Below are 14795 nucleotides of genomic sequence, written 5' to 3'. Positions count from 1 at the left end.
GCGCTGCCCGCACTGCGGGGCGGGGCGGGGCGGCCGCTGCGCACTCGCGCCGCGGGCAGCGGGGGAGGAGCGCGGCTGGGGCTGCTCCGAGGAGGGGCTGCTGCGCCCTGCGGGCGGCGTCGCCGAGCCGCTGCTTGGAGGGCTTCTTGTGGCCGCGGTCAGCTACCTCTCCTTCTTGTCGTCGTCGTCTTTCTGTTTTCGGAGAGGACCTCACGCGGTATCCTGAGCAGTCAAGTGGCCGAACTGCCTGAGTGATGACTTCAGTCACCAGCGATTTTTCTCCCATCTTTTCAGAGCCTCTCTAAACCGTAATTATTGCTATTAAAGTAATTACCTAAAAAAACTTGCACCATTTACCAACTGCCATAAGCATATCTGTCTTTTTCTTGGACCATGTGTCAGTCTAGCAGTGTCCTCTCCGGGAAAGCAGTGGTTGCTTATGGAAAGAGTGTGCCAATGAAACCAGTACAGCGTGGCTCTATCTTTGGTATATTCCCAGATTCCAGTAAAATAATGTGGTTTAGGGCCTTTCCGGATGAGGGTGCATTTTAGTAATGTGGTTTAATGGCTGTGAAAGTGTATAATGTTTTAGCAGAATAGCTTCATAACCTTAATTTTCTAAGGTCTCTGTCAAAGGTAGTGATTTCGCTCGTATTTTCAGGAGTCACATATTGTAAGTAGCAAAGTGTTCTTGTGCATAATGCCTCTCAGGGAACCTATAAGTTGGGTAAAAATAGGGGAAGCTAGTTTTTTGTTGTTTTGTTGTTTTTGGTGTGTTTTTGGTAGCTGTGAGAGCTTGGTAGGCTAATTTACCTTGCCTATAAAGGGAGTGAATTAGCTCTCTCCCTACCCAGGGCTGCCACTGGGTGGGTTCCTGATCTTGAGCCTCTTCAACTATTCCCAGGTGTTTCTAAACTACATGCAGTCTGCAGCTTGGGAATATCTCTTGACACTTTTGAGAGTAAGTCTTAACTACCAAAATAGCTTGAATTCTTCCTTTTCCTTTTGTTTGTGTAGGGGGGGGAAAAAAGTCCTAGGCAAGAAAATACCATTGAAGAAGCTGTGGCACTCGTTTTCTTGGGCTGGCAGGACTTCGGACCTTGGTCAAAGCAGTTTATCTGTGTCTCAGTTTCCTAAAAAAGATACTGTATTTGTCCAGCTCATGGGATCGTTGCAAGAAACATAAATGACCAGAAAGAGAAATCAGCTCTTGGTAACCAGGAAGAAAAACCCAGCCTTCTGTCCTCCAGTGGGCTTGGCAGCAATGTCTTTCAGTTAGGATTAGGCAAAGATCTTTCTGGAAAGTTTCTTCTTACAGAGAATATTCTAAGGCTTCCTGGACTGAGAGGTATTTCCGCAGCTCTGTGCTTCTTCTGGATTCAGGTATTATTTGATTCAGTCTGAGAGTTGGATCAGCTCTCAGCCCCTTTATGTTGTTTTATTACATGAGCAGGGCTGGTTATTTAGGAAAGCTCTGAGAGGGCATGTATGTCCTGCTCCTCTACCATCAGCAGTGTGCTAGACTGTAACAGGGCTTGAACCTGCTTCCTCCAAGTTCAGGCCAGCAAGCTAGCTAAAAACCTTTGTAACTTTTTTCTATTCTCCCTTTTTATTTGTATGGTATTTGTCTTACATAGGTTTCTAACCTAATCCTACAACTGGGTTATGCAGTTAAGCACTGTTTCTACATTGATGATCTGTCCACGAAGACTTGATTAGAAACAGACTTGGGTCCCTAGACTGTAGGGTTTTGAGGCTGGTGTCATATACTTAGGACACGTCCAAGTCTTTAAAAAGTAGTAAATGATAAAGCATTTCAGAAGTATCTGCTTTACAACTGTGTGTCAAAATAGTCATCATCATGTAGAAATGATAGCAAGATGCATGGGTTACTAACTAAAGCAGTTTTGCATGAGACTTTTAATGTTATTGAAATGACATGGCAAAATATTTCTTTGTGAGGTGGTGCTGCTGCAAGGCTCTATTTTATAGTTCATTCAGAAAGAGGACATCCCTATGAAATGAGGCAAACTGGACAGACCTGGTGATTCTGTCGCTGTATTTAAAGCTATTCTGCTCTTTTGTAATCTGTATATGTATATTTTGTACTAACAGATACTTATTTTTTCTTCTCTGCTTCCTTCTCTTCCTCCCCCCTCCTTACCTCAGAATTTACTTTATGAAGAATGGATTTCACAGAGGCCTATTCTGATAGATGTTCCGCTGTGGGACTTGCAGCTAGAGAAGGAAATGTGAAAATGCTCAGGAAACTAATTAAACAGGGATACAGCATTGATGTTCCAGATAACAGGGGATGGATGCCAATCCATGAAGCAGCAGTTTGCAATTCAAGTGAATGTTTGAAGTTACTTATTCGTGCAGGTAAGGAAAATTTGATATGAAATAGTAAAATTTTCTTCTGAATTTTTCTGTGATATAAAATAATAGGAATTAAATACATTTCTTCTATCATATTCTTATTTGTTTAGTAAATTTAAATGTACCTTTATAAAATCTGACTGGATATGGTTTAAAAAAAAAAAAAAAGGCACTGTCTTACTCTGTACAGAGATGTATTTGATATTATGTTTTATTACCTGGCTGAAAACATGTACAATCAGTACTAACTGTAGTCAACACCCAAATCTCAGCTCATGATATTGAGGAGTAACTATGTCATGTAGTATTTAAAAAGCTGGTTGAAATTGCCAACTCAAGTGTTTAAAAGTAGCAGATGCCTACTTTTAAAGAATTTTTTGCACTTGTAGACCTCTTTGTTCACATGAGAGCAGAACATGCCAGATACTCTGCTGGGGCTGAGAGAAAGGAAGAAGGGCTGACCTCAGTCTCTCTTCTGGAAGTTTTTGTTTTTTCAAATGCCTGGGTAATATAGACTTACAGTTTATATCACAGGATCACTCTTGCTCCTGCACAGCCTGGTCAACTTCCCATCATGCCAACCCTCCCTGTCTGATTTAATGTGGTCTCCTAGACTAGAGGTTAGGTCCTAGGTGAGAACATAGAGTACTGGATGCTGGTTAAGCTCCTGCAAAGTGCTGAACACCTTATGAGGAGAATATACTGATGGATAATCTGGTAAAGCTCTAGAAGTGTAGAGCCACTAAATAAAATAAATTCCTTTGGGCAACATGATAACACCTGTGATGGTAATATGATAATATTCAAAATGATAACATGGTAATACTTATGATAACATGATAATAATCAAAAATAGTAGGAATCATTTCTTTTCTATGTTCTTCTTCCCTAAGCCTTTAGATCTACCTGTCAAATAGCAACACATCTTTCTTCTGTTAAGGATCCCCTTCATGTCTTCCCATCCTAGATCCTTGAAAGGCCTCATTCACGTGTTAACTGCAGCTTGCTTTATTTGTTGTTTTACAAAAGCAAGAAGATCCCTAAGCTTAATCTTCTGTTTTGCATGCAAATGTTTGTTCTCATACAATGCAACTGCTAGTTTTTTCTCAATACTGTTCTTATCAAAGGTGAGTTAGACTGCACGCTGTTGATGAGATCAGGCTCCCTCATACTGTCTAAACAAAGGAAGATTCTTGAAGAGCTTCCTAGGATGTTTATGGCTTCTTTCATTGGGATTCAAGGTCAGATAATATATACTCAAAACCCAGCCAAGTGGCACATAATATGTTAAATGTGCTATGAAACTAATATCTTACACTTGCTCATGCAGGTTAGAGGCACTCGCTCCATGAGAGATCAGGCAGCTTCAGCAGCTTATTGAGATACAACCCTATTTCTGATAATTAAGAATGGTCTTATTGGGGTGAATTTCCCACTTTCATTCAGCTTTCATTGAAACTTCAAAACAGGATTCATCTTACCTGACTTCAGCCATCTAAAAAAAAATTTTACTCTCCGTATTACTTTCCATAAAAATTTTTTTACTCTCCATATTGTCAGTAAAGAATTAAGGGCCCCTCCAGTGTCTTGGTTAATTTAGGATGGTCAGAATCATCATCAGATGGTACTACGTTTTGTCCATTGACAAAAGAGAGGTCCTGAAAGGTTAATAATTGAGAGAAGGTAGCTAAGTAGATGTTGAGCTCTACCTCTCATAACCACCTCCTGAATGCAAGAGAGAGTGGCTGATACTGTCTGAGTACTGATTTCACTTGTTACATTAAAAAGGCAAAGAAAGTTGTAATTATTGCAACAAATGTACTTCACTTTATTGTGGGACATTGTGTCCCACGCTCTTTTTCTTCTGCTCTAAAGTCTGTAGCCGTCTGTGTCTGAGATTACTTAAGAAACTGAATGACAACTGATTCTACCTTACGTTCTCTGTCCAAAGCATGTATTTGTGTAGGGCCAGCAATAACATACTGCTGTTTGCAATAGTCTAAAAGCATGTTCATGGGTACTCAGGCCATGCATCTGAAATTATTTGGTTATTTTAAGAAAACAACTGTGTTATATAATTTATTGCTAAATATACCTCTTTCATTATTCTCATTTGTAGCTCCATCTGATAACTACATAAAATCAGAGACGTTTGAAGGGATGTGTGCACTGCATCTTTCTGCAAGCCATGGGTGTGTGGAAAGTGTCAGCATTCTTTTGGAAGCTGGAGCTGATCCTAATGAAGTTACTACTGAAGCAACCACCCCACTGTTTCTAGGTGATGCATGCTTTCTTGAAATCTGAGAAGCAGAATACTGATGTGTAGGGAAGAGTCACGGTATATTCCAGAGTTTATTCCCTGCTTATCATGTTTCATGTTTTTTGAAGCCTTTTGTATAAATACTAAGCTATAGAATCAGAGATGGAGTGGTTCTAAAATTTGTTTACTATTTAAGGATAAGTCTGCTTCAGACTGTGTTTCAAAACAAAGTTGTAAAACAGAATAGACTTTTTACATCTTTTGTTTCTTTTAAGCACAGAAAAGGTCTAGAAGGTATAGGATTACATCTGTATTGGGAGTATTAAGTCTTTTTTTTTTTTTTCCCTTTAATTCCTCTCTGCTTCTTATGTGAAAAGTCCTCTTATTCCTGGAAATTTATAGTCTTGGTGGTCTACAGTATATTTAAAAAGTATGTTGCCATTAAATTGCTAGTTTCAGTGCAATTTTAAGACAAAGCATTTGCAGTTGCAGACATTCAAAAATGTCTTTTTTTTTTAATTGTTTTCTTTTCTAGGCACTGTTTATAGCATGGTGTTGAATAGTGTGCATGGCTTTGAGATCCTTGTTAGCTGTGGTGCTCTAAATGTGACCAAATACAGGCATTCCCAGCTATCTACCAAGGATACAGTCCTGAAAAGTGTCATGGTTAGTAAGGTGAGGGATGGCGAAGTGATTTTTCCCATAAGAATAAAGTGCGATGTGTGCAGAGAATTATGAAGTATGCACAATTTAAATATTCAGTGATCATCAGGAATGTTAGCTGGAGGAGGTGGTGACTTTGGGGGTCTGGTTTTTGGGAACAGATTACTAATCTGAAAGATGGATTCTCAGCCACTTCATCTGTGAGGCTGAATGCTCTACCCTTCTTTCCCTCCTTCATTCTCCATGTATTGACTATGTTGACTAATCTGAGAAAGATGATGACAACAGTGAAAATCTTACTGTTCGGAAAGAGACAGCAATGCCACTCAGAATAAAAGATTTGTCGGGCTTTTGGTCTCATGGATGAAGTGGCTAAGATCTTTTGGAAGAGAGAAAATCCATGGTGGCAAAAAGCCACCATCTTTTTCAATTGATGATCCTGGATGACTCCTGATTTTGCTTTTGCCTCTCAATTCTCCACACCATGTATAATGTTCCTTTTATATTTAAATACCATGTTTCTTAAGACCCTGCATGCATCCTTCCTCTATTACAGTAATTTATATGGGAAAAATTACTTCACCAATTATTGACCTCAGTGTCTTCATCTGTGAGACCGATGATGTTTAGTGGAGCAGGTTGTTAAATGATTGGTGGTGGAACGCCAGCGCAGTGGAGAGAGGGGTAGCAGCTGGTGGGATAGGCCTGTAGCTAGAGTGCTGGTGAGCTGGTAACACTTCAGATGAGAAGGCATCCTAGGCAACTACAGAGGTAAGGGATTTTTAATATATATATATTTTATATATTTATATCTTAGAACATTTATATCTTTTTTACTTGAAATGCTGTCATTCAAGAGATCAGAAAATTAAGATGGTGCACTTTTGTAATGTGCAGCTTAAATTCTGAACAAAAAAAATCAGCTCTTCAAAAAAACTAGCTATGCAGGTTTGTATTACATCAAAAAATACTAGAAACATCAGTTACAATTAATCTTCAAAAATGAACACTATGGAGAGCTATTTTTATTTCAAATCTTTATTTACAAATCTCTAGTATGGAAAGAAGTAAAATATTAGAAGAGCAAACTAATTAGTTGGACGCTAGGTAGAAAACATGTCAGTGCAGTATTCTCAACAGTGAGAAAACATGTGACTGAAGCCTTGTTTGATTGTACGCTGTCAATTTTGGGTGAGAACGGGGCAAGAAACACTTCTGTTGTGACATGCAAAAGGAGACGGGGAGGAAGCAAAACGTAGGTTGTCAGTCGCAAGTGCGGGCTGAAGCCTGCAGGGCGAGTCCTGCACGGGGAAGTGCCCTTCCCTTGCTCTTTGGTTGTGAAGGGGCAGGATGAGACCTTTAATGAGGGTTTTCTTGTCTTTTTTTTAACTTTTGTGTTGTTACTTAGGATAACAATTTTTAATTGCATTTACAGGATAGAAATACGGTATCAGTCTGGGGAGAATTTTTCACTAAAACAGGGTCTTGTATTATGGATTTGTTTGTTTTTACAGAAGGACTTGTTTTATTTCCAGAATTGAAAATTGCAAAAAATTTCACTTCTTGAGAATAGTGATACACTGTTTACATTTAAGATTTTTCTTCCCATCTTTTATAATTGACTAAAATTGTCATCAGTTTATGATTTTTAGTTTTCATAAACAAGTTTATTTTCCTAGTAAGAGGCCTTCAAGGAAATCTCATTGTTTTTAGTTTTTATGTGTATATGTAAGCCTTCATGTCTTTATAAAAGAAGTAAATTGTTTACATACTGAGTGGGCTGATTTTTCCTCTTTATATTGTTTTGTGAATGGGTGCTTATTGATCAAGTCAGTGCTTTAAAGTGAGCTTGATTGTCTTCAGGTACATCTGCAGTGTCAGACTCTAAAAGAAATAAATAATTCCTGTGTGTTAAATGACTGTTATAAATGACTTCTCCATGATGTGTTGAAGATTATTTTTCACTTGTAAACCTGTTGGATATTTTAGTCATCTCCTGTAGCAAAAGGTTGTCAATGTATGTTACAAATGGCTGTGGAATTGATAGGCTGAGGATCTTTTGGGTTTATTACGTGTGAACTAATATGCAGAGTTGCATTTCTGCATATGCTTATTTATTGGAATTATTGCTATGCTAATCACCTGTGATAAAATGCAAAGATAAATCAAATAAAAGCTACAACCTATTGCTAATAGATAGTACCTCCTAAAATGAAACTTATTTTGTGGATGGCTTTTTAAAAAAATTTGTTCTGAAGTCTTATGATCCCCTGTTTGGTTATTCTCAAGCTAGCTCTTCCAAACTGTCTGAAGGCAGAGGCTTTTGATCTCTAATTTGTGTATGCTTCATGTGTGGTATCGTTAACATACCACTTAGACAAATAATCCTGTATTTGAGGGCCTTTTTAATGTAAATAAATCAAACCCAGGAGGGGTTTTTACCTCACTAGTCTTCAATAAACATAGCATTCATTGGCAAGTTCTTATTTTTCTACTGAGCTAAGGAAAAGATTAAGTTGTGCACTATGTTAGCTTTATTTAGGCGTCTATTCGCATTTTGCTTTTTAACAGCTAAATAGCTTATTTGCTTGAAAGTGCTTGTGCCAGGCAGCACTTGTGGGGAAGGTGCCATTAAAGGAGCGCTGGGTGATGGTAATTAGCGCAGTCCCTGAGTGCCTCCATAGAGGAGAGTGGACGGAGGAACGGTCCTGAGGATGCAGAGCCCAGAGGTCCTCAAACAGGAGCAGGTTCGCGGCCAGGTTATTCCGGAGGGTATCGCCGAGCTCCGGCACAGCTCTGTGTCGCACCTTGAGTACTGCAAGCCGAGGCGCTCGCCCCGCGAGCTCGTGCCTGGGGTTCCAGAAAGTGCTGGGTCCGCAGTGAGCGCGGCACCGCGCTTGTCCACGCGTGCGAGGAACGGGGCTTGGTGGATTTGTTGGTGGCAAAAGCCTCCGGGTGAGTCAGGATGGCAAACGGAAGCCCTGTCAATAAAGGTATTAATGAAAAATTTAACGTACGCTTAGAAAAGCAAATTTTAGATTGGTGACAAGCTCTGAGAAAAATATCGGAGTTGTTCATAAACCCTTATACTGCTGAATTCCCAATGAGATGGATGAATTGCAAGTGCCTTTGTACGGACCAGGCTGTACTGTTGAGGACCAAGCAAAAATGCCCTGAAAGCATCCTTAGGAAATATTTATTGAATACGTGCATTGTACTGTTTCTGAAAACACCTGGGTACCAAGTAGATCTCTCTTCAGAATACTCAGATATTTCATTTCTGCGTGCTGATTTGTTTTAAGGAACTCCTCTGCTTCGAAGGACACTCGAATACCTACGGAGAGCTGTATCTGCGGAGGTTTCTGTTTTTCATGCACTTCACTTTGTTTGCCCGGTGTTTTAGAGAGAGACTTTCGTTACTGCGCTGACAACAAACTGCTCCCATTGCTCTAAGGAGCAGGTTGTAACACTCGCGTAAGGGGCGAGCGCTGGACCGTGCAGGAAGGCGAGGAGGTGGGCTTTCAGGGTGCGAGAGGACTTGGCCAGCTCTGCCTGGGGAGGGTTTTCTTCTCCCGTTCAGCGTATTTGAGGGGTGGTAACGGGTGCCAAATGAGACCTGTGGGAAAGGTTTTTCCCCTTAGGGCCTGGGGTGTTGCTGTCCATTCACTTCCTGTGGCTGGTTGAAAAGCTCACGTGCTTGAGAAGCTGCTCTTTTTGCTAATCGTTTTGCGTTGAGAGAAGCGTGTGCAAAAGACTGAAATATCTGGGGGCCAATAGTTCATGTGCTAGATGTCGCTATGTCAAGGCTGACCCTGGAAGAGACTTGGGCGGCAGCTCTTGTAAAGCTTGGAGCGGATTGTCCTGCGATAATAGAAATGCCGAATGCTTATTCGGGGCTGAAGATCGCAGCAGGAGAGATGAGCAGGGCAGGCACATTTAATACCTGCCTGTTGCTTTTGGATTCTTTGCCCGTCTGCCAGCAGGTGTCAGCATGACCTAAGCAACAGCAGATGACTGCTATGGATTAAAGCAGTTCTCGTTAAAAGTATCCTTCTGTAAAGAAAAACAAGACTCTGGCAGTGATTGAGATCGTTGTTGTCTTCAGCATTTCTGCACTTGTCTGTGAGCGTGGTCTGTGTCCTTCTCTAGAAAGATACTTGTTCTGCTCCGAGACTGTAGGATATAAGCATTTTTCCTTGTTTTGACGATTGGATGTGCCTTACGTCGTGCAAAACCCTCAGCCTTGCACAAGACACGCGGGTGGAATTAGCAGTGCCTGGAAGCTGCTCCTTGGAAGTATTGAACCCGCTGGAAACTTCGGAGGTCTCTTGCTCCGTGTCATAGTGCTTTACACTGCAGTGTTGTGACAGTGTTTTCTCTGCTGTGTTTRTGGAAAGCTGGAGTTAGGACTAAAGCAGTATTTCTGAGATCCTGACTTAGAACTCTGCTGCCTTGACTTAAATGTGGCAGATAACACACGTGAACAGTTTGCAGACTTTGGAATATTCCTCTGAGAGTTTTCATGGAAGGCTTCTGCAGAACAGCCTTTGCTTGTACTGTTTGTTTTGAGCCTTTGATATCCATCTCAGTTCTCCAGTATAAATATATGTATAACATTTTATGGATAAATTTTCATTCCTTGCCCTTGTTTTGGGCTGCTTGAAATCTATGTTGCTCTAATATAAGCACTAATTAGCAATGTTACAGATGGTAAGAGGAATTGTATATTTTCAGTTATGTTTCTTTGTTAGAAGTATGTTAAGTTAACCAGAATGTTGCTACAAATCGTCACGGTGAAATATGATGTATTATTGGTCATAAAAATCAATAAAGAACAATGACCACGTTATTTATGTCCAGACTAATGTTTTCTGCCAAAGAGAAATTGTCATGCAGAAGTTCATTAAGTGATCTCAGTGTCCATGCGTTGTTTCYGATAGTGTAGTGGTCTGCTGGTCAGCGAACCGTCTTGTAGGTCAGCACTGCCATAAATGCCAAAAGGTTTATTTTTGCAAGAATAAAAATGCTGAGAATAAAATTGGAGACGATTATCATGCTGAACATGGTTTAGGAAAATGGAATTAAAACTAGCCCAGAAATTGTGGCTATAACCTCTTAACTTCAGTATCTGATTTGTTTGCAGCTGTTGTCTGCACTGGCATTTGAATTGTGTTCTGTGCTCATTTGGTTTCAGTTGTTGCTTCACCTGTATTAGTTCTAGAAAACCTCTGGTGTAAATAGGATCTCAGGCCAGGAGAAGTGGTGCTGCTATTATGCAAATAACACTGTTGATTATCCTCTGACCTGTGTTGGAAAAGACAGAAATATTTTGTGTGTCTTAACATGAGGATGATCAACAAATTCTTTAAAGTATTTTCTCTTTTAAATACTTGTATTTGCAAAGAGAATACATATAATTTTTTATTTGCACAGAATACATTTAATTCCCTTTTTTAATGTGTTACATGGAGGGGCCAGGTGCAATGATTTTTTAAATACATTTTGTCTTTCCTTACAGCATCTGTTCTTTCCCCATAGTCAGGCTTGTCAGCTCCTGTTCCTTTGCAGCATTTCATTTGTTGTAAATTTGTGCTGAAAGGGGCAACTGAACGAAAGATACCCCTTGGATCTTCAAGGCAATGGGGTCTCACACAGCGTTTTTCTTTGTCATTGGTTTGTCATTGGTTGTCATTGCCAACTTTTCTCATTCCCGCAGATCTTGCTGGTCATACCTGAATCTCTCAGTTCCAGGCAGAGGTACTCTGGTGCATTCTTATTAGGAACAACCTATATAATCACCTATAAAAGCTCTGTTTACAGAAGTACTTTATAGCCTTTTCTATAATAAAGCTGAATATGTGGAATATATTTAGGCCCTGTAGGTTTTGCTGTAGTACCATAACCTGTCTGAGAGCCTGTACATACAGTTTTACTTGTTCCTTCAGTCTAAAGCCTCCAGAATTTTGTTTCCCTGAATTGGGCAGCATGTATAGAAGTTTGCAACAACCCATTTTATTTTATGATCATTCTGGGTACGCTTCCGTGATTGTCACTCATTAAAACTTTAGTATTGCTTAGATGGGCTGCCGGTTTTTGACACTTAATTGTGATCCGCACTGACCTCTTGCTTTCCTTATTCAAGAAGAGAAAATAAATTGAGAGCTAGAGAGTGACTGGGGAGACAGTCATATGTTCATAGAAGAAATAAAAATGGATTTTTTTTGCATGTGGACATTCCAGGAGAGCTCCCAGACCCCTAGGAAGCTCTGATACAGCAGCTAAGTTATCCCGGTGATGGACCCTGGCTAATACACTGTGCTTTGCATCGGGGCTTGTTGGCTTCGACTCAGTACTGCGCCAGCATGGTCACAAGGCGTCGAGATCAGTACTTGGTCCCGTTTGTCTCCTGAAGCCTGCTCAGGCATGCTCTGTGAGGCTCGGGGGCGGCTCTCAGGCCGAGAGTTGGGATGGTTTCATGAGATGAAGCCCGAGACCAATAAAGATTGAATACCTTCAGTCTTTTTGTGTCTCTCTGGGAAAACTTTCAGTATTTGTGAAAGAAGTCTTTTGAGATTCTTCAGAAGACGGTGGCTTCACTGAGACAGTATTCCTTACCTCAGCTCTAACGTTTTGGGTTTTTTAATCTCTTCTAGTAAGTCCATAAGAACTTGAATAGCTGTTGGAGTGGGAATTCTGTCACAATCCACAGTTGTTGATCTTCTTTGTGTTACATGAGACAGATACTTTGACAAAGCTCTGGCTAGAATGAAATATTTTTTTCTTTTAGTTGGTCCTTGTTTTTACGTATTTTGTGCCAAGATGCTCCAGCTGGTGAGAAGGTCAGTAAGCAGAGTTGATGGGACACCTGTCAGAGTTCCAGTTATCTTAAAGAGAAGCCTTGATTTTTGAAAGCAGACTTGAAAAAGGAGAAATCCCCTTTAGATAATTTCTGGACTGTTTTGCCTACACTTGTATTTTTATTCTAATTCTTCCCTATTAATCCCACTGTGAAATCTAAGCCTTCCTTTTGCAACTGTCATGGAAACTTCTTGGAATAATTGTTCCAGGACTTATTCCCAGCAAATGTTTCTTAACTTCCCTCACAGACTATTTCTGTGAATTCCTTGCTTTTTGCTTGGGCTTCAAGTATTTACATTTTGTGTCCCCCCCCCCCCCCAAAATGCACATATATATTTTTGCCAAATAGAGGCTTATATAATTTCCAGAAATGTAGTGTACTCAGAAATGTAACTACATTTCTACCAGCTTTCTATTATTTTAATGTTTCCATTAACATCTTAATTTCCCTTGTAGTAACACATGCTAATATTCTGAAGAACTAGATCTTCTGAAATGAAGTATAAATATTTAACTTCCCTTTGTCTGGAATCAAGCTTTATTTTTTTGTAGAATAATAAAAATCAAGAGGAAAATATGTTAAATAGAAATTTATGACCTGATTCTAAAGATGCTTTTATCTTAAGTGTTATTAGTTCTCTTTAAAGTTGTACTTGTGTAAATGAAATTATACATACACACAAGTCAAATTCTGCTACCTAAGAATTGGAGGGAAAAAACCAAAATGAAATCTGGTAAAGGGTTTACATTTTAAGTTTTCAGTAACAGCAAGCTCCTAAAGGAAGGAATTTCTAAAGGAATTCTTGACAATCAAACTTTTTTTAACATGAGTCTGTTGCTATCACTTTATCTATTCATATCTTTCTCTTCTGCCATTCTAGGCTACTGTGATCTCATTCCAAGCTAGGGAACGCAAGGCAAAGGAAAAGGGAAAAAAAGAAAAAAAGACATTTAATATTTACCTCTGTATCTTGATATGTACCACCTTTAGTGCTAGCTATCAAAGCAAGTTTTTATGGATCTGGATGTGGAAAGTTAACTTACTCCAGAGAAGAAGCTGCATGCTTTCAGCTTTTTATATTGACAGGCAATAAAGACAGATAACTAGAGGAAACAAACTCTAAATAGGGAATAATACTTTCTTCTGTAGGCTTTTGGAATGATATATTAAGCAGAAGTGGAATACTCTCTCTTATATGGTAAATTGAGGTATGAGGAAGATGTTGGTTTGTGTTAAGTATGTTTTGGTACATCTTGTGAAATTGTATTTAGCAGGGTGAGTCTCTGAGGTCCAGTGTGGAGTTCTTACAAATCCTGCTACTTTCCACTTTCAGGCCTTCTGACTTGCTACACAAATATTATTAAGCCTTATTCAGCAACAAATATATCTTTAAATGTCTGTTTTACATATTTATATCTGTCTTTCAGTGATCAGAATCAGTGTGTCTGACACAATGAGTCAGTGGTAGTACTAGTGAGAGAATGGTCTTCCTTTCTTTCAATGATCTTTTGGGGAACTTAACTGTTAGTACTTTCTTTCATATCTTAATTTGTATCTTAATTTGTATTGGTATGCAGGTGTAGCTGCATTGTACACATCCTCTTTACTATGAGGTTAAATAGGGAGTTAGTCCTAGTGCTAATAGGATCAATTCTGTGCTCTCCACCTATGAGGTAAGTCAGAAGTAAAATCCCTTGTTATTTACAGTTTACATTAGCGTAAGATCTGTATCCAGCCTGACAGATACAAGAGAAGTGGCTTATATGAATTGTCATACATGTACGTATTCAGAACATTACATCCCAAGCCTAAACCTTTCAGCTGAATGAAAGAAAATATCTGAGAAAGTTATTAGGGTTTCAGATTACTTCTTAAAACTGGTCTGATAAAATTCTGGTTAATCAGAGAAACAGCATTTTCTTAGGAATAAACACACTTAGCATTCTTTTAAGTTCTTCTTAAATATCATTGAATGGTAAATTTAGAATAATTCTGATTGCTTTGCACAAATGATTGTCCCTTTTTATTTGTGCATAAATTCTTCCTTTTTTTCCTAGGAGTGTTTTTTAGATAAGTGCCTTAATTCTGAGGGTAAGAAATTAGATACAATTAAGTTCACTTAGCTTTGATTTTTGTTGCTCTCCTTCCTGAGGAAAGAGAAATATACTTTTCTTTTCTGTCTACTCGCTTACTTTCACGTGTACCTTTCCATCTCAGAGCATAACATATTTTGCCCTGTCTATAAGCAACATTGGAAATAATTTGCTTTATATCAAACATGATGGAAGGGAGGTTGTGTGTGTTTGATATTTAGACCAGACTACAAACATCATGGTAATCAGCGCTGCACAATCATTTAGAACAAATCAGATTTTGAGGGGGGAAAGGTAAATGTAAAAGAATTATGATTATAGCAGTGAGAACTTGGTGGCAAGATCATCTGAGTTGTGTACTGACTCCTTTAATTATCTATCTGTAATAAAAATTTTTTTTTTTTAACTGTTCTGTTTGAAGCTGTTGAAAATGGACATTTAGGCATTGTAAAGCTGCTGCTCCAACATGGAGCAAATATAAATGGACATCATTCTTGGTCTGGATGGAATTCTTTGCACCAAGCTTCTTTTCAGGTAACCT

General features: G+C 39.2%; 2 protein-coding genes across 4 annotated transcripts in view; one reads left to right on the top strand and one right to left on the bottom strand.

Moving 5' to 3' along the window:
* CHAC2 (ChaC cation transport regulator homolog 2) overlaps positions 1-286 on the bottom strand; it is an 18563-nt gene extending 18277 nt beyond the window's left edge. Inside the window, exon 1 of the mRNA XM_026074388.1 lies at positions 45-286. Coding sequence (XP_025930173.1) covers positions 45-286 — 242 coding nt within the window. The remainder of the gene's footprint in view (positions 1-44) is intronic.
* Positions 1-7497, top strand: part of LOC112970220 (ankyrin repeat and SOCS box protein 3-like) — a 36845-nt gene extending 29348 nt beyond the window's left edge. For 2 of the 3 annotated variants that reach the window (XM_026074379.1, XM_026074378.1), the window contains 3 exons: positions 2170-2382; positions 4499-4657; positions 5175-7497. In XM_026074379.1, coding sequence (XP_025930164.1) covers positions 2187-2382; positions 4499-4657; positions 5175-5377 — 558 coding nt within the window. In that variant the 5' untranslated portion in view covers positions 2170-2186 and the 3' untranslated portion in view covers positions 5378-7497. Of the gene's footprint in view, positions 1-116; positions 309-2169; positions 2383-4498; positions 4658-5174 lie in introns of those variants that run through there. The other variant, XM_026074380.1, reaches the window with a different exon arrangement.
* The last annotated feature ends 7298 nt before the right edge of the window (positions 7498-14795 follow it).

The sequence above is a fragment of the Apteryx rowi genome, unplaced genomic scaffold, assembly GCF_003343035.1.
Source record: "Apteryx rowi isolate R43461 unplaced genomic scaffold, aptRow1 scaffold_387, whole genome shotgun sequence".
In the NCBI taxonomy this organism is placed as follows: domain Eukaryota; kingdom Metazoa; phylum Chordata; class Aves; order Apterygiformes; family Apterygidae; genus Apteryx; species Apteryx rowi.
The sequence above is the reverse complement of the archived record's forward strand: the minus strand, read 5'-3'. Positions and strand labels throughout refer to the sequence as shown.